The following is an 18,388-nucleotide window of genomic DNA, read 5'->3' on the forward strand; positions in this document are numbered from 1 at the left end:
TTTCTCTAAATAAATAGATAATTTAAATAATTCACTTAAATGCTTGAATAATTTACTTTTAGCTACTGGCCCAAATAATTCCTGAGTCTGTTCCCCTTTCCTTTGAATTGAACACGAAGTGCTGGTGAAATTCAGAGTTTGGTTATAAAGGTTCCACACTTTGGTTGTTTTTCTGCCGAAAAATGCAGTTTCTGGGGAAATGTGGTGATTTTCCAAGGGAAATTTGTCACTAGGTGGCAGGATCAGACTGGTATTAGTGCCAGCATTACTGTGGATTTATTCACTTCTCTCTGTTCCGTAAATACCCCTTTGATTATACCCAGCATTCAAAAGCATCAAAATGTTACAATAAATTCTAATAAATTCCAATAAATTCTAATAAATGCAATGCTTTTTAATTAGTTTTTTTTTTTTTAATAGCAGGTATACCATGCTGGACTCCAGAATCACTGAAATATTTCATCAATATTCGCTTTGGTATAAAACCTGCTCATTTTTGATAGAGTATTAGAAGTATTTTACTACTCAAATTTGTAATGACGTGTAAATAAAAACATGTTGGTTGTCCAAAGGTGTCTAATATTTAAATACTGCCTTACCCACATTTGCAAATGAGGTATTTGTTGTGAAAATGGCTCTTTTTTGGCTCTAAATGCCATTTTTCCTTTGAGAACCCCCAATTCCCAGCCCCAGTTAGAGATGTTACAAATTAGATTTTTCCAGTGTGGGCCAATTTGAAATCTGTCTGGTTGGGGATGTGGGTAAAACTGGAAAAACTCTACTGTAATTGGCATTTTCATTCTGCTCTCCATTTATTCCATCAAAACAATCCTGGAGCTCCAATCCTGGAATATTTTGGTGCCTGGATTTGACAGATGGAGCAGGCAGGCAGAACCTGAGGAGATTTGCTTTTGAGGGATAAAGCAAATGTTTGGGGAAAATTAGAAAGACATCTCTGATCACTTGCTGTGTGCTGAAATCTCTGGGCTATTTGAAGGAAAAATTTAAATTTCATTTTTAGGGATGTGCTGCAGGTTGTGAGCCAAGAGTGTCCCACAGACATGGATTAAAGGTCACCAGCTCTAAAGGATCCCTCACTATGGTCCAGTTATCCCTGTGTTCCCTACCAGAAAATAGCCCAGATTTTAAATTATAATAAAATTACTAATTCAAGGCTTCCTTCTATAGGCTTAAATAAAAAAAAAGGGTTAAAGAAATGTGTCTCAGCAGGCATGAGGGAAATAATATAATTTTACTTTAACACTCAGGTTAACTAATATGGATTAAAGTTATTCTGTAGATTAAATTATAATTATAAAATTCTACAATGTGCTCCCTGACATAATTCTAAAAATAATAAATAAAATGTTACTTGATTTCCTTTATTTTTTTAATGATTTTAAAAATAATTTTTTCCTCAGCCAACTGCTGGTTGTCCAAGGTAAGCAGGTGCAGAAGCAAGTCTGGATTTTTTGTGGATGGAGGAAGAACATGGTTGTGATCCCATTTCTATCAGTGGAAGTCTAGACATGCATGTTCTTAGAATATTTTAGTGAGACTATATTTGCATTTCTTTTCAGGTGTCTGAGTCATGGGTCAGTGAAGATTTTGCCTTGACTATGATTTTAAGAACTTTGGAAGTTGTGAAAAGTGGGTGCTGCAGGTGCCCAGTGGGATGAGATCAATTACAGGAGGAGTTTGGCACCCAGAGTAACTTCTGGCACTGGGGGATGCTCAGTAACCAGAACAATGAATATCATTGACAAGGAAAATGATAAATGCCTTTTTTCTCCCCCAGAAAAGACATTCTTAGGCTTGAATAACATTTACTTGAAAACAGCCAACTCACTCTCAAGTTTTTCAGGAGTTTTACATATTTTTAGGTAACACCTGCAATGACTTCAGGAATTAGTTTTTTTACCAGGAGCCTTTTTCATTGAATCTCCAAGTTGGAATTACAGTTTTTTTCCCACAGTGAAGGAGAGCTCTCCTAAAATGTGAATATCTGTTTGTACAGATGCTTTAAACTGATGGTGTTGTATGGAATATTTGAGACTTAGGTGAAATAAAGAAAGCTTAAATCGATTCATTTGTTTTGAAGCAGAACTTGCAAAGCTGAGATTTATTTCTTTGTGCATTTGCCACAAACCTTCAGCTTCACAAGTAATCAGAGCTTGGTTAAAATGATTTTTTAGTTGAGAAATATTGGACATACTGCTCAGACCATCCCAGGCAGCATCTCACCTTTGCCACAACCTAAAATTGGGTTTTCTTTACAAATTCTTGCTCATGGCTGCAGTGGAAGGGAAGTGATTGCAGGGATTAAAATGCCCTGTTCCAGAGGCACACCTTGTTCCTGCTGTGTTCCATCAGCTCAGCCAATGCATCTCTGCTCTGCTTTGCACTGAAGGGCTTTAGGGTCTGCCCCAGATTTTTCCCCTCTTTGGACACTTTTCAATTCCATTTGAGCTTTTATACCTCACACTAGCACATACTTTAAATACCTTAAATAATTTGGCTGTAGATATTTCATATATCCACATATCCCACATGAATACCTTAAATAATTTGGCTGTGGATATCTCATATATCCATAAATCCTACATGCATGGTGTGTGGGTCTGTGTAAATCTACACATGGAATAAATAGGAAAAGAAGGATGGTTCAAGCCTGAAATAACTTCTTGCACCAACTGGGCTTTGTTACAGTCAATGTCTGATTAACACTCAAAATATTTTACCTCTGGTTTTTCAAATCATGTCTGCACATTATAAACAACAAGGCAGAATAGGTTTCTAATTTGTATTCAGCTGGAAAAATGTTCTATAAATCAGAAGAGAAGTTTGCTCTCCCCCTTTGGTGAAGTACAAGAGAATTCTGTTTCAATGAAGCATGCAATTTTAATCAATTGTACCCTAAGAAAAGAAGACAAACAGCTGCTGCTGGTTAATTGGTGAATGTCTCCACCAATGGACTCATCATTTATTCACTGCCTTCAATGCTGAAATAAAGGTGTGGGCACCCTGCAGTAGGACTGCCTGCACATTTGGGACTGAGCAGCTCAGACTGTACATGAAGAATTTATTCCAGGAGACAAAGATGTGACCTTCACCCTCCCAGCTTCATTGTTTTCATCTAATAATCACATTTCCTGTGAAGGGTCACATATCTTGTGTCAAACCAAGGGAAAAACAAATTTAATCCCTCTGGCTGAAAGATTCATTTCTTGTTAGGAGTGATACCAAGCTCTGGAGATTTCCCCACTCCGACAGAGGGTTCTGGGGTGGAACCACAGGTTCCTGTGGGCTGCAAGGGACCCTCCGAAGTCCCTGGGTCCAGCCTTTGGCTCAGGTTGGGTCTAGCTCCAGATCTTGCTGAGTTGCATTTTGGAGCTCCTCTGTGTTCCAGATTTTTGTCCTTCATGGTAAAATAAATTGTTTTCTCACACCAAGTCAGAATTTCCCACCATCCAGGGAGATTTCAATCTGTCCTTCCACTGTGCACCTGGGGGAAGAGTCTCTCCATCATCTCTTTCCTTCCTCTCCTCCAGAACTCCTCATTATTTCTCTTTATTTTCCACAACCTCTCTGTTACTTTCATTTACAGCTCCACTTTTGGCGTTGGGATTTTGCCCTTCTCCCTCTTTTCTGACTGATCATTTGCAGTGGAGTTGCAAACTCTTCCAGGGAAATACAGGAGCGAAATACAAAACTTCAACTTGACAAAGAATTTATTCTCCTTTCCTCCCTTTTCTCTCCACTCTTGTTCCCTTCTGTATCCCCTTTGCTTTTATCCTCCTTGTAAGTAATTTTTGCAGCAGCTGTGCTCACTTGTTCTGTTCTTATCTTTTGTTTTGCCCTTGCCTCTAGGTTTGTTCTTTGTATTTTGGTTTTGCAGTTTGTTTCTTTGAGCCTTCCTTGTCCTCATTTCCCCTCTCCATCCGTGGTGTGGCTGTTTGGGGTTCTCCACAAGATCCTGGGATTATTCCAGTGTTGGGTTTTACCTGAAAATATTTCCTTTGGATTGATATTGGGTTAATATTTCCTTTATCTGGCTGATAAACAGAACCATAAAGATGTAAAATCCAAACATTTTAGATTTTGTAAATGTAAAATCCAAACAACAGCTCTGGGATGTTGGTTTTTTTTTGTTTTGTTTTGTAAAAATAAGTTAAAATTCAAGCTAAAATAAGTTAAGTAAAATAAGTTAAAATTTCTCAACTCAAAGGATACAAGCACTTAATTTGATCCTGTTTTGTTTCCTTTTAAAGGTATTTTTAAGACAGGCTCTGCAGCCATTTCTAAGCCTCTGAAGATGGCCATATCTGAAATATTTGATCCTAATAATGATATCAGATCTTGTAGAACTTGGAATAATCTGTCACAGTAAACAGCAAACTGAGAACTGGGGTTCTGTTGTTGAAATAATAAAGTAAAATGAACTATCAGAGCATTGTATTATTAAACTTGAAGATTAATCTTCTACAGCAGTGGCTTAATGCTGTGTAACTAAAATGAATGTTCCAACTGTTTTTTGAAAAAATGCTTTGTGCTTTGCTTTCCATAGGAGAAGCAATGAATGGAGAACAATTCCATTGGCTGTTACAATGCAGAGGCATTTTTTTAAAAATAATTCAAGGAGGGTAAGAAAATGTTCTGGTCTGAAAGAACAGATTTAGAAATGCTAAATAGCTTTATTATGTTGTTTAAATGTTTTAATAATGGTGTTACACGATGTTCTGTAAATTTAATTTGCATTATAATTGCTATTACAACGTTAAAATACCATCAATGAGATGCTATTGTGCTTCCAAAATTCAATTATCAGTGTATCTTCTCTTTTATATCAGGCTTAGCGGTTGTGTTTGCAAATTCTGGATAAAACTCACTCTGCAGGCATCCATAGTGAGCTAAAAGGAGAGAATACAGGAAATGGAGAAGACAGGTATACTAAGGATTTATTTTTATGTGCTATAAAAAGGCCATACAAACTTATCTAAAGAGAGGAGACTTTGGGTGTTCTTTTTGTCCTTCTGAAGGTCTGGAGGGACTTGGCTCTACCCAATACTGATATTTTTTCCCTGCACTAATCCACACATGTATTCTTAGGTTTGCAAAGAAAGAAATCAAACAGAATTATTATCTTTATTGAAACCAGTCTGTCCTGAGCTAAACTCTTTCAGACTTCCCTTAACTGCCAGGTAATCAGCAGGCACTTTCCAGTGTCAGACCTCTCCCCTTCATGTGAATTTTGTGAAGAAAACCCATTTCTCTGTATTCAAAAGCAAAGATTCACTGTACCTCACTGTACACTCTGCTCTGCATCCTACTGATTATCTCTCCTTGGAGCTGGAATTGTGCCATTTTCACTGAAAATCCAAACTGTAGTCAAATGCCAGCCTCTGTTTGGTGGGGTCAGGTTTAAAGGCCCTTTTCCTGAAGGATTAAAGAGGTGCAGTTAAGTAGCTCTGGCAGGTGAGTTCAGTGTGCAGCAGCTCTGCTTAAAGCAGAATGCTGAAGGAAAAGTGGCTCTGAATTAAATCAGCCTGCATCAGGCACTGCTTTTCCTTCTCAGAATTTAAGGAATATTCTGCAGACCATCCCAATAATGCCACTTTATTCTCTGGTGGGTAATTATGTCTTTAATTTCTAGGCTGTCACCAAACCTCCATTCTGGGGGTTAAAGGGGCTCAGCCAGGGCAGCCCAGGGGTCCCAGAACTCAGCACAAAGGTTTCTGTTGGGATTCAGCAGCTGCTTTTCCCAGAGCTGTAAATCCATGAAAACCCCTTTGTGCTGATTGCTGCATTGTCTGACACCCATCCGGCCCCGGGGCTGGCAATCACCCAGCTCAGGAGGGAGGGAATTGGATAAAACTGTTGTTGGCCTCCAGCAATCCCTGCTGAACACCTGAATTCCCACTGAACATGTTCCTTAACTCTCTTGGCTTTTTCTTTCTCAGGCTCTGGTCATCCTCAGAAGTTATTTCTCCAAGCTGTAGCTTGGAATTTCAGCTGTAGCTGGTGGAATTTTATCCTGTGTGCTGGGATACACAATTTCAATAGTTCTTCCCCTTGGAGCATCCACATGTTTATCAATGCCTTCTGCTGATTTTCCCAGCATTTTGGTAACCAGTGCTGATTTTCCACATGCAGCTGTGCTGTCCTGCCTGGAAATTTGGTGATTTGTGCAGGAGGGAATGGTGTGTCCTGCTTTCTTCGTGGCCTGTCCATCATTCTGGAACTGCTGAATGTTTTCCAAGAACCTCTGGGGTCACTGGTGAACATTTGCTTATGTCTATATTGTCTCAAAATGTGTGAGATTTCTTCTGCATTTCTTGAAGTAGTGGATGTTATGATTGTCTGTCTTTGCTTGGAAAAAAACCAAGTTTTATGTCATGTTTTCATCTCTGTCAGAGTAGAAATTTGCAACCAAGGAGCCAGGGTTTGAAACCTTGCTTTGGGCTGAATTTGTTTCATTTACATTTTTACTACACATTTAGTAAATGTATTGATGTGGTATTGAATTATTACCTCAGTGATGGGTAAGGCAGTAAAATGTTGTGTTTTGAATGGCATTATACTTTGCTATTTCCAGGACAGCAAGGTTTGAATGTGAGTTTAACCAGAGTGTCACTGCCACATTTCCATGGGGATCGTTCTGCTTGCTGGTGGGATCAAATACATCCCAGTATTTGGAAAAGCACTGTGATAAATAGAAATTATTTCTCATTTAGAAGTGAAAAAACAAACAGAGCTGGAGCTTGGTTTTGATGTGATTGTTATTTGGCCAAGCATTGCATTGAAGACTCATTAATTGAGACACTCCTACAGTTTTGTTAATTGTAACCTCTGAGAGATAAATACAGATAATTAATCACCTCTCAGATTTGGGTCTGACTGTAAAGCAAAGAGGCAAAAAAAAGAGAACTGCCTCAGTACAAACAGGTTTTCTACACAGCACAGGGAGATTTTTGGAGTAGCTATCCATCTAGCAGGGCAAAATTCTCCTTACACAGAGGACTCTCTGTGCTGACTTTTTGAAAGGCATAAAATAATATGGTTGGTTGCAACAGCAGGAGGCTGGACTTGATAATTTGGAAGACTTTTTAAGTCCTGCATTCATAAATTTTAAGATCCTGGTGGAAGGTGTCCCTGGTTATGGCAGAGGGTTGGAACTAGATGATCTTTAATGTCCCTTCAAACCCCAACCATCCTGGGATTCTGGGATATATATGTATATAACTATACATAAAAGATGTAAAATGCAATATGATGTGACAGATGCTGTGGTACCACCCTGAGGGACAGGAGAATCACACTGACAGAGCATGTCAGCTGAAAAGCAGCACAGTGAGCTGATCTTTTAATTATTTTCATTTGAGAAAAAAAGTAAAAGAATTATCCTGATGAGCTATTTCTTTAGGTGGAGGGCTAAAATATTACAGGGTTCTTTCCCACTGTTTTTATTTTGTTTGATTTATTAATTACCAAATCCTTGTATCTATTTTTATTTCCCATTTAAGGTTTGGAGAACCAGAGGGGTTTTAAACTAAATGAGGAAGTGGATCAGCCAGGAACCACTGGTGGGTATGGAGGATCTGAGGCACAGGATTCAACAAAAAGGGATGAAGGATGAGAATGGCACAACACACACTTGTTAAAGTCCTAAACCTGACTCTGTCTGGTCCTGAAGTCCCCTGACAAGCTGACAGCACACAGGAGCTCAGGCAGGAGAGTTTCTGGCTGGCTGTGAGAAAAAGCCCTTCCCAGGAGGGCTCCTCTGCCAGGCAGCAGGACAGGGAGCACAGAGAGGTTCTGCCTCCCCTCCATCCCTCAGTGTCCAGCTCTGACCTGGAGAAATCCCTGATTTCTGCTGGGAGCAGGATGGGACTGGAGCCCTCCCTGCTGCTTTTGTCATGCTGTGGTTGAGGCAGGTGCAGAATTCACCAAGGAAAAGGTGCAGAGAGGAGATCTCACCATTTGTGCTGGGGATAATGGGTAATTAGAGAGCTGCTGGAGGCTTGGAACAGCTGCTGGAAGTTCTCCCAGGGCACAACTCAATGTTACAGCTTGGGAAGGAAGACACTGGCCTTGAGCAACAGGTGACAAATCTCTGCAGAATAAAATCATCTGAAATACCTTCGGATTTTAAGTAAGAAAAGGGTGTTTTGAAGATTTACCCAAAGGAAAAGAAACATTTTCAGAGCCACACATTGTTTCGAAACAGAGATGTAAGTCCAGGTCCTGTAGATTTCAGTAATTTCTGGCTGATGTATGGAAATGTAAAGGTCACACCCTTGTGCAGAGTGGGAATTGGGAATTCAGCAATTCAGGAATTGGGAGTTAATTAAGAGGAAGAACAATATTTGGTGTAAAAGATGGGTGTAATGACATCCTTTCTATGGAGTAATGGGTAGTGAAGGCAGCAGGAGGATTGGAATTTGGATGTGGATTTCTCAGTGTTTGTTTCTGTGCCTGTCTGCCTCTTACCCTCTGATGTGAGGCAGAGGTTTCAGAGAGCTCTTAGGAGTGCATCAAGGGTTTAAAATATATTTATGGTGTTATTCCTTGTCTCCAAGAGGTCGAATATTTTCCGATGTCTCCCATGTTAGAGCTGGGTTACCACAGGCACATTCTTGCTCAGATTTTCACGTGGCGCTGAACACATATAATTGATTTTTTTTTTTAATAGTGACAGTGATGTCCTGATTTTGCAGCAGGTTAATTTCCTTTTCTTCTGCACTTTTAATGATGATGTTGGCTACTTTTGCTGGTCACCTGGATATGATTAAGTACCTGAACTCACCAGGTGCTTCCCGGGAAGGCAAAGATCTGGGAGGTCACACAACTTTTCAGGGCTGCAGGTGGAGGACAAGGTCCTGCTCTTGCCTGGTGATTGATGGTGCTGAAGTGGAAGAGTTTCATCCCTATGCTTTGCAGAGAAGGCAGCACTGTCCCAAAAGTGAGCAGGTTATTTTTTATCCTCATGTTAATTCTGCCCTGATACATTCCTGAATCCTTTGGGCTCTTGCTTAATGGAAACTCATTTGCCCAGAAGAATGATGGCAATGGGTTCAGAAAAGTGGAGAATTCTGTAATTCTGTCTGGGAAACAGAGCAGTGGATAAAACCCTGCTGTTATGATAGCAATAACTGGAATAATCTCTAAGTCTTTAGGGCAGTGAAGATTCCGTGGTAGTGGTTTTGTAATTAGATCTCCTCTCTTTACCTTTCCTTCATAGGGAACAGGGTGTCATGAAATTAGGAGTTGATACAGGATATAGTAGGAAGCCTTGCTTATAATCCATATTTTTAATCCAACTACAACATTCAGTTTTATTTGCAGGTTACCATGAAACAGGAGATAGGCATGATTGCCTGGATTTGGTTTCACAACAGGCAGGGATGTGTGTTAGCAAACAAAATTGGAGATATTTAGTAATGGCTGAGTAAATATTAGCAAATGGATGGTGCAATTAAACCAACAGGGTTGCAGGTGATAAGCTCTGATCAAGACTACTGGGTGGCTGAATGAGAAGCTGAAGATTCAGAGATAAGAATTGATGGATGTAATGGTATCCTAATTGAGAAGAGGGGAGCACCTAAAGCATGGAGAAATGAAATTGATGACCTGTAAAACAAGCTGAGATTAAAAAAAAAAAAAATTCAGCTTGATGGAGGCTCCTCCAGGAGTGCAAGGGGCCAGGGAGGGCTGGGCATGTGTTGAATAAACTGCAGTTTTTCTAATGCTTTTCTTAAAGATGGTCAGGATGATGTCCAACAATAGTATGGGACTTAAAACTTTAAGTATCACTTAAAACTTCTGGGATAGAATTTAGTTTTGCATTTATTTTATGGAACTGAGGGTGGTTTTTTCTTCTCCCCTGACAGATCCCCTGTTCCCAGTGCTGCCTTGTTTGGGTTTTGTGAGTAGTGATGGAATTCTGTGTCCCTCTGCTCCCAGCATCAACCTGGGCTGATGGTGAACTGGTTCCCCTTAGGGGAGGGAGAAATGCTGCATTGGAAGAGAGAAGGAGGATGAAAACCATGGAATGGAGGTTTGGTAGCAAAGAGTCTGCTCTGGGGAGCAGGATGGAGCACAGTTATTCTCACTTAGTGGGTATTGCTGTCCCAGCCATCAGGAGGTTCCAGAGCCTCTGTCTTCATAAATTAATTCTGCAGGATGTTTGTTACTCCAGGAATTCCATGGCTGAAGTGTTTGAAATGATATAATTTTTATTATTTAATGCATGTACATTGCTGTACAGTACAGCCTGCTGTCCCTGCTTATGGATTGAGAGGAGAAAAACCAGAAAAGTTATTTACTGGGACCTGCAGTTCTCTGGGAGGCTTTGCTGGAGGGAAACACATCCTGAGAGGTGAAATTTGGAAAAATTTCTGTTCAGCATTGCTGCTGAGATCCTTTTCTCTTGAATTTTTTCATCTTCTTTCCAGAGTGTGTCAGGAAAATCCACAAATGCTAGAAGAAGACAGAAGAGTGCTGTGACTTTATTTGAATAAGGGGAGAGAGATTAACTTAAGGGCTCCTCTTTTATATCTCAATTTGTCTTTACAAACCCTAGTTATTATTAACTCAAACCTTTTGAACAACCTGGAACATTTGAAACACACCCTCCTGACTTTGCCAAGTCTGGTCCCTGCACCAGGCATGGCAGGTAAATATTGAGAATAAAGCAGACAATGAGACATGAGCCTATTAATCACTACAGGTCCTTGCCCATGGCTACTGATGGCCAAGGTCTCCCAGCCTTTTCTTCCAGCTGAGAATTCCAAATCTCTGGGGCTTTAGAGACCTTGACCAAGGGGGATGGGTGCACTCATGTCCAGCTGTCCTGGCTGCTCTTCCTGTGCTCCTGCCTGGATTTATGGACAGCAAAATGCAGAGGCAGCAGCTGTGAACTGGCTCTGCAATTGTGGTTTTTGGGGAATTGTCATCAATTGGCTGAAGTGGTGAAAGGAGACGTGAATAAGGTTAAAATTCCAGGAGTAACCAGACCTCCTGTTGGAAAAACCAACCAAAAAACCACAAAGGTATTGTCACAGCCCTGGGAAACTTCAGGAGTGGGGAGGATGTCACCAGTAAGTGCTGAGGTGGTGCCACCTCACAGAATGGAGAAAATCTCAGGTTATTTCAATAGTGGAGAAAAATCAAAGCTGTAGGAGAAGAGAAATCCAAAGTGGGAACATCCTGACAGTGTAATTCATCTATTCCAATCAATCCATTTAACTGTCTTTGCTGTTATTTATGGTGGTGCCCCTGGAGATTTATAGTGTTCATCTGAGATTGCAAAGCTTCATCACAGAAACCAGACACAAAAAAGGAGAGAAAAGAAAAAATAAATTCCAACTTCTCCAAAAGATTGTAGAGGTTTTTATAAAATCTTCCTCCATAAACACCTTTAGGTTTGGGATTTAGATAAAACTGGCTGGGAGAGCCACAAGAACACAAGAGCACAAAGGGGATGTGACAAAAGAAAGGAAGGAAGGAAAGACAGGAAAACAACCCCAAAGTGATAAAGAGGGAAAATGTGAAGAGAGGATTTGCTGGATGTGGAAGGGCAAAGGTTTTAGTGAGTTTCTTGAAAGGAACTGAATAGGAAATGTGCTTTTTTAGGGACAGACAGTGCTCTGGATGTAGTGCTAAACAGAGACCCCTGAGCCCAGCCACTTTCCCCTCTGGCTGTGGGGAAGGATAGCCCTGCCTGACACTGGAAATTTCAGCTCCAGAAAGTTTAAAACATAAGAATGACATTAAAGCCATTGCCTTGTAGTTTGTTATGAATGTTGGAATTCTATAAAATCTCCCTGCTGTCTTAAATCCACACAATTTTCTGTCTTCAGAGCTGTTATTTTGGTTAGTAATTACAGGTAATAGCTTGAAGGTAACTGGAGAGGAAGGGATAATCCAAACTGTGCCCAAACCACATTTTTAGGGAAAAAAATTCTACAAACTGAATGTATTCACTGAATGAATAAATTTTCATACTTTCCTAATGCACTCCAAAATTGTGCTCGTGATAAACAAGGAGTTTGATGAATTTTCTCAGCTGTCCCTCACTTATATTTTAATTTAAATATGTATATCTCATGCAGACTGCCTCAAAATTCTCCCAAAACCCTCTACTTGTTGCTGTTTCCACGTTATTGGGCTTTACTTAGTGCTAAAATGAAATTATTGGGTTCTGTAGCACTGCAATGGCTCTGCTTTGCATCCTTGTGTGGGCTGCAAGGAGCAGCAGGGGCAGTCAAGCACTTTGTCCTGATGCTTTGTTAAAACCTGACTTGATAGTTTAATTCCAGGCAGCAACAGCCTGGATTAGAAGGGTGTAGGATGGAGATCCCACCTTTCAAACAGGATTTAGGGTGATTTTTCCATTTGGTACTGCTGGAGCTGCAGGAGGAGTTACCCAGACTTTATTGGTTCAGTTTCTTGGGTTTTTTTATCTTGTGAAAAGGGAGATTCTTTCCTCTTTACCTTTCAGAATTCCAGAAGACTGGAAATTTTCACAGGTAGGTATAAGTAATCCCTATATAGAGGTTTTCTGCCTCTGAGTTTATTTTTAAAACATATTTTCTTCTGGATTTGTTGTGATTTTTGTTTGTTTGGAGCTTGGACAATTTGCTAGAAGTCAAGAAGGAAAAACTAAGAGAAAAACTGTTGTTCCCCACTTTGGAGATGATGCCTTTGATTTTCCCATCAAGAAAATGAAAAGATGAATATTTGGCCCCAAATGCTGTAACTTGCCTGTTTCACCTGTATTATTCAGATTTCTGGGTCCTTGGCACTCCAAATTTTGGAGCTCAGCCTCCTCTTCAGCATCTCCTCCTGTATTTAAGTGCATCCATGGGATTTACAGACACTGAATCCTTACAGAACCCTCTTGCACACAGAGTTAGATGTAAAGCAAGAAATTCAGATAAACAAAAATACTTTTTGGCATTCCCCTGAGGATATTACAAAACTGCTGGAAATTAAATACTGAATTTTTTCTTCTCTTCTCCTTCCTTTTCTTCTTCAAGACCTCCTTTGCTTTCATGACTCCCTTTAGTAAATAAAAATTATCATTTCTTACTCAATCTTGTTAATACACATCTTTATTTTCCAAGGAGATGCTTCTTTACTTCAAATCATGACCTGCTTGTGCAAAAAATTTAGCTTCAGCTCTAGAAGTGAAAAATATGTTCAGGTTGTTAAGGCATCTAAAATTCTTACCAAAAAAAATAGGCAAATTAATGAATCTTTGTAGAAAATATATATTGATACATTTTAGTTTTTGGGTTTTAGAATTAAGTAGTAATTTACAGTTTTAACAGTATAAGAATCTGGTATATTTACTAAATAAAGGCAAGTGATATATGTTAAGTATATAAATGATCTGAGGTTTTTTCAGATCTCTTCCTGAAAGTTATGGTTTGGGGGTTTAAAAAGTAGTTTTAGATGTCTTTATATCAAGTAATATCAAGACTTTAAAGTAAAACACTGAGATATGCAAAATTCAAGTTGCTTTAAAAAAATTATAAAAAATTCAGTCCTTTCCTGCAAATCCAGCATAATCTAAGATATGGCACATACAAAAGGCAATCTGTTGGATAGAACTTTTAATTTTTGCTGTGGGTTCTTGGAGCAGTGAGAACACACAGGCAGAAAGATGCTGTTCTCTCTACATTCCTTCCTTAAGGGAAGAATTTTTTCCCCAATATCCAATCTAAACATCCTCTGCTGCAACTTGAGGTCATTTCTTGTCCCTTGTCCCTTGTCCCCTCCTGGCAGGAGCTGTGCAGAGCCACAAGGTCCCCCCTGAGCCTCCTTTGCTCCAGGCTGAGCCCCTTCCCGGCTCCCTCAGCCTCTCCTGGGCCCTTCAGACCCTTCCCCAGTTGTTCCTAAGCACATTAAAAGCAATAAATTTAAATATGTAAGAATGAAGACCTGAAGTAAAGCAGAAAAATGTATTGCTCACCTCCACAGATACACGTGGCCTTATACACTGCTTAAAAATTAAAAGAGGGTCATGGAAGTGAAAAGTATCTTTTGTCATGATGATGATGTTGGATATTAATTCCTGAATGAACTGAATCCCAAGAGTTCTAAATGTTCAATGTGCTCTAGGTTTTTAATTTCTCTTAGAAGTGTTGTGTGAAAAGGGCAGCTGTCTGTAATTTGTGGGGAATGTTTCTGTGTGGTCTTGTTCTGTGGAAGGATGGTCCCTGTGCAGAACGAGTTTCAGCCTTCCTGGGTTCAGAAAATGATGTTTTGCAGAGAGAGATAAAGAATGAATTTGTTTACTGTTACATGGTAATTTCCAGTTAAATTGGAAACTGCTGTTATTTGATTGGAAGTTAATAAAAGAGAATATTGCATACTCAAATGATCAGAAGGAACCAGAATTGAAACAAAGGGGGAAGCTCTGCATCTCTTTATACTCTGAGCTTCTGAAAAGGCTTTTAAAATATTCCATGAAATTAAAAGGAGATAAATCTTGCTACCCTGATAATTGCTAGCTTTTACAAACAATCTGGGAATACTAAACCCAAGGGACTTGATGGGGAGAAAGATGGTAAATATGCAATTTTCCTTTTGTTTACTGCCTATTTATTAATTTTCTTTGGTGTTTTGTACTTTCTGTTCTGTTGATTAGCATAAAGGCAGCTTTAGGGAGAGCACACTCTGTTCCTGCCTTCCCTCTGGAAGGGAGCCTGGCTGTGGCAGCATTCCAGAGGTGGGAGGCTGGAACTGGGGTGTGGGAGAGGACAGAAAGGAAGAATCAGCACCAAAAAATCTCTCCCACCAAGATAAACTAAGACCCATAAAATAATGAGGATTTAAAGGTTGGTGTAACCTTAATTATTAAAGGTGATTTAGAAATTATTAACCTTTAACTATTAAAGGTGATTTAGAAAAGGTGATTTGCTGAGCAGGGAGGTGGAGGAATTTTTTATGACAGGACTGAATTTCTTATGCCAGGGCTGGTGCAAGGAGCACACCTTGGATTTCACACCCTGCTGTATCCCACAGGAATTTATTTGCTTACAGATGTAAAACCATTCACCTGCTTTCCACAGTGGAATTTTCCATGCCATCTGCATTTCTAATCACGAAGGCACCAATTAGATGGGAAAGCACCTAAAACCAGTTACTACTGATAAAATTGCCCAAAAGAAAAGAAGGATTTGATGGATCATTTGGTGTCATCTCTTGTTGTCAGGTGTTGTTTGTTGTCCCATTCCACCCAATCTACAGGTCCTTTTCTGCCTGTAGAATTTTGCAGCTGACAAAAATATAAATATAACTATCAATATAACTATCAATATAAATATCAATAAATATATTGGTTTAGTTGAGGTGTTAGGGCATGGGATAGACTCGATGATCTTTAAGATCTCTTCCAACCTAGTCATTCTGTGAGTTCTGTGAAATAGAAATATAAAAAAAATATAAAATTTGCAAATTGCTGACTGGAAGGATTTCACATTTTATGGCTGTTGCCTACATTTCACCCAAATTTTGCTATGAAAAAAAATCATCTTGTACTATTCAATAAAAACTTTTATTGGTGTCAAGTAATGGTGTTAGTTTTTATAGGATTTTTGGGTTTTGTTACCTGTGTTTCAGATAGAGAATTGGGATTTTTTTCCCAGACATCTAGAAATCTCAAAGTTTAGCCATGTCTTAGATGGTAAGCCTGGTAGATAATATGTTCTTCTTAACTGTAGGAGTAAATTCCCTGTCCCTGGATACCTGTGCTTGTTTTAGTGGGAATAATTGAGAAATTTGGCATTTGGGGTGGGTGAGGTGCCTGCTTGAAGTGACAGGGACACAGCTGGGTGCCCTGTGTGGATATTTCTATTTTCTATACTTTAAAGGCTGCCTAGGCTGGTCATGTTTGAGTTTATACACGTGCCAAGTCTTACCTAGGCTGCTCCTGTAAAATTCAGAACTCCTGATGCTGATAACAGACACTTTTTAGTCATTTCATGTCACCTTTCACTACCCACAGTTTCACCTTATGGTTTTCAGCAATTTGCAGAAAAAATCTGATAAAATGGGAGCATTCAAAAAGCAAACTGAGATCATGTGGCTGCTTCAAACTGAGGTACCCCCTACTATAGATACACAAAATTAGTATTTTAAATACAGAAATATGTAAAGTACATAAAAAGCATCATTGTGGTTCCCCCATCCTTCTGTTGTGATTCTCCACACACAAAGCCCTGTTGCTGCTTTAAGAATTGAAATAATTGGTGAAGCTTTTCCTTTGCTATTGAGCACCAAACTGAGCTGGGGTTGATTTTGGTTTGTTCAGTTTCTCAATAAACATGAAGGTTGTGTTGCTGTGAGAGGGAATAACTGGGAAAAATGAAACACAATGACACAGATGTGAGTTTCTATCAATGCTTTTATTTTTGCTTAAGGAAACAAAAACCACAAGCAATGAGGAAACCATTAAAGGTGATAGTCCCTTCTCCCTCTGCTTCAGCTGCTAATTAAAAATTGCTGTTTTTACAGGTTCAGCAGTGCTACTGAGAAGGCACAGAAGAGATCAGGTGTAATCACAGAGGAGAGATGAACTTTTTTTTTTGATAATCCAAGTCTATGTATTAAAATACACATTTTGATTTGGGAATTAAGGAACCTGGAGCAACGTTGTAGAAGTTTAATACAAAACAGTAGTAAATATGCAAAATACAGGTGATAAGCAGAGCAGTGAGGCAAAAGGAAATAATATAAAAGTTGATTTTTAAATGTAATTCTTTGTCATTCTTGGCTTCCCCCCAGCCCTGGGTGTAATGCACTGCCAGTCTAATCAGGACAACAATGAGATGGTGGAATTTAATTACCAAAGCATCAAAAAGGAGATGGCACAGGGAGGCCTGATATCTGCATTAACATGGACTAAGCAGGCTGTGTTTGAGGAAAATGAGGCTAAAACCACCACAGCTTGGTGATATACAGTACTTCTTCAGTGAGAGGACTTCTCCCAGGTGCATACATCCTCTTTCAGCACAGAGATTTCTGGGAGATCTCAAACAGTAACGTGAAAATTGAGATTACAGTACAGCTGCAGACACAGAGTGAGCCTTTGGTTACATACAGGTCACACCTGGTGTGCAGGTATTGGGCATTTCACCCAGTTCCAGGAGAGATTTTGTCTTTTCACCCTGCCATATTTACTCAGAAGTTGGGTAAGGACCATTGAGATGGAGCTGTTTACACATTTCATTGATCTGCATCAGCACTCCTTAAAGAACAAAACTAACAAACCTACATAGGACCAACAGAGCAGAATTATTCAAGTTCAGTGAAATATTACAAAAAAAAGGTTTCCTTTTTAGGAAAACTCAGCTATGGTAAAAATATCTACTACAGTGCACTGCACTGTAATAAATATTCAACATAAATTAATAATTTACAAGTACCTGAGCAAGTATACAGAGCACCATAGCACAGCACAGCACCAAAGGCAGTAGCTCAGAATTCTTAAAAATAATGCTGTTTTAAACATTAAAAATTCTAAGTATTGTCATAGAAATGAACTCCAGCTGGAGTTGAAAGATAGTGCAAACTTCTGTCTTCACTTTTTAAAATAAAGGTGTCAGGTTTTCTCCTCATTTCACATCCATAGTGTTGCTGGACCTGGATACCTGTGGTGGATGTTTGGGAGCAGGTCTGTTGGAAGGAAGGAAAACAGCAAATTGTTACTTCATTTCTTTGGGTGCTCATCAATTTTGTACCTGATAAAAATGTCAGTAATGTTGCAGAATTCCAGGTGGTCTCCAAAAGCTGTAGGAGTCAGCTTGAAATGTTGTTGCTTTCAGAATATCTGACTAGAACGGACAGCCAGGAGTTTAATCAAAGTTTCTTTGTGCAGTATTTTTGCTAAAATATAGAAGACTATGTTAGTTCTATTTTTAATGTTTCTGAGCACTTAAGTGCTTTACTGGAAGAATTTTTGTAGCTTAAAACACCACTTTTATGTTCCTTGGAACTCATTTATTGACAGGAAACTGAGGAATATTGGGTAAGAAAACAGTATTGACTAAACCCACTAACATTTGGTGTAGTTATTCCACTTCATGATTATTTTTTCAAATATACTTTATATTTTTGAAGTGCACAATTTCTATGCTTTTTGAATCTTTTGGATAACGTTTTCAGATGATGTCAACTGATGTTTCCTTGGGAAATGGGTGATCAGGAAATCACTTTTTTGGTGGCTGATTTTAACAGCATTCAGTTCTCAGCCTAATTCAGATGGGGAGGGGTCTGAGGAGAAAATTCATTATTTATTGGTTAGTTTTGTAAGTATGGAGCCAGGTGTTTACAGTCAAAGCTTCACAGGTATTATAAACCCTCATATTCTGTGGGAGTC

At 39.2% G+C, this 18,388-nt stretch overlaps 1 protein-coding gene across 1 annotated transcript in view; it reads right to left on the reverse strand.

Annotated features, from left to right (window-relative positions):
- Positions 1-16,386: 16,386 nt before the first annotated feature.
- Positions 16,387-18,388, reverse strand: part of ADAM12 (ADAM metallopeptidase domain 12) — a 183,130-nt gene continuing 181,128 nt past the window's right edge. Inside the window, 1 exon segment of the mRNA XM_030950913.1 lies at positions 16,387-17,685. Coding sequence (XP_030806773.1) covers positions 17,625-17,685 — 61 coding nt within the window. The 3' untranslated portion in view covers positions 16,387-17,624.

This window comes from Camarhynchus parvulus, chromosome 6 (assembly GCF_901933205.1).
Source record: "Camarhynchus parvulus chromosome 6, STF_HiC, whole genome shotgun sequence".
Classification (NCBI taxonomy): Eukaryota; Metazoa; Chordata; class Aves; order Passeriformes; family Thraupidae; genus Camarhynchus; species Camarhynchus parvulus.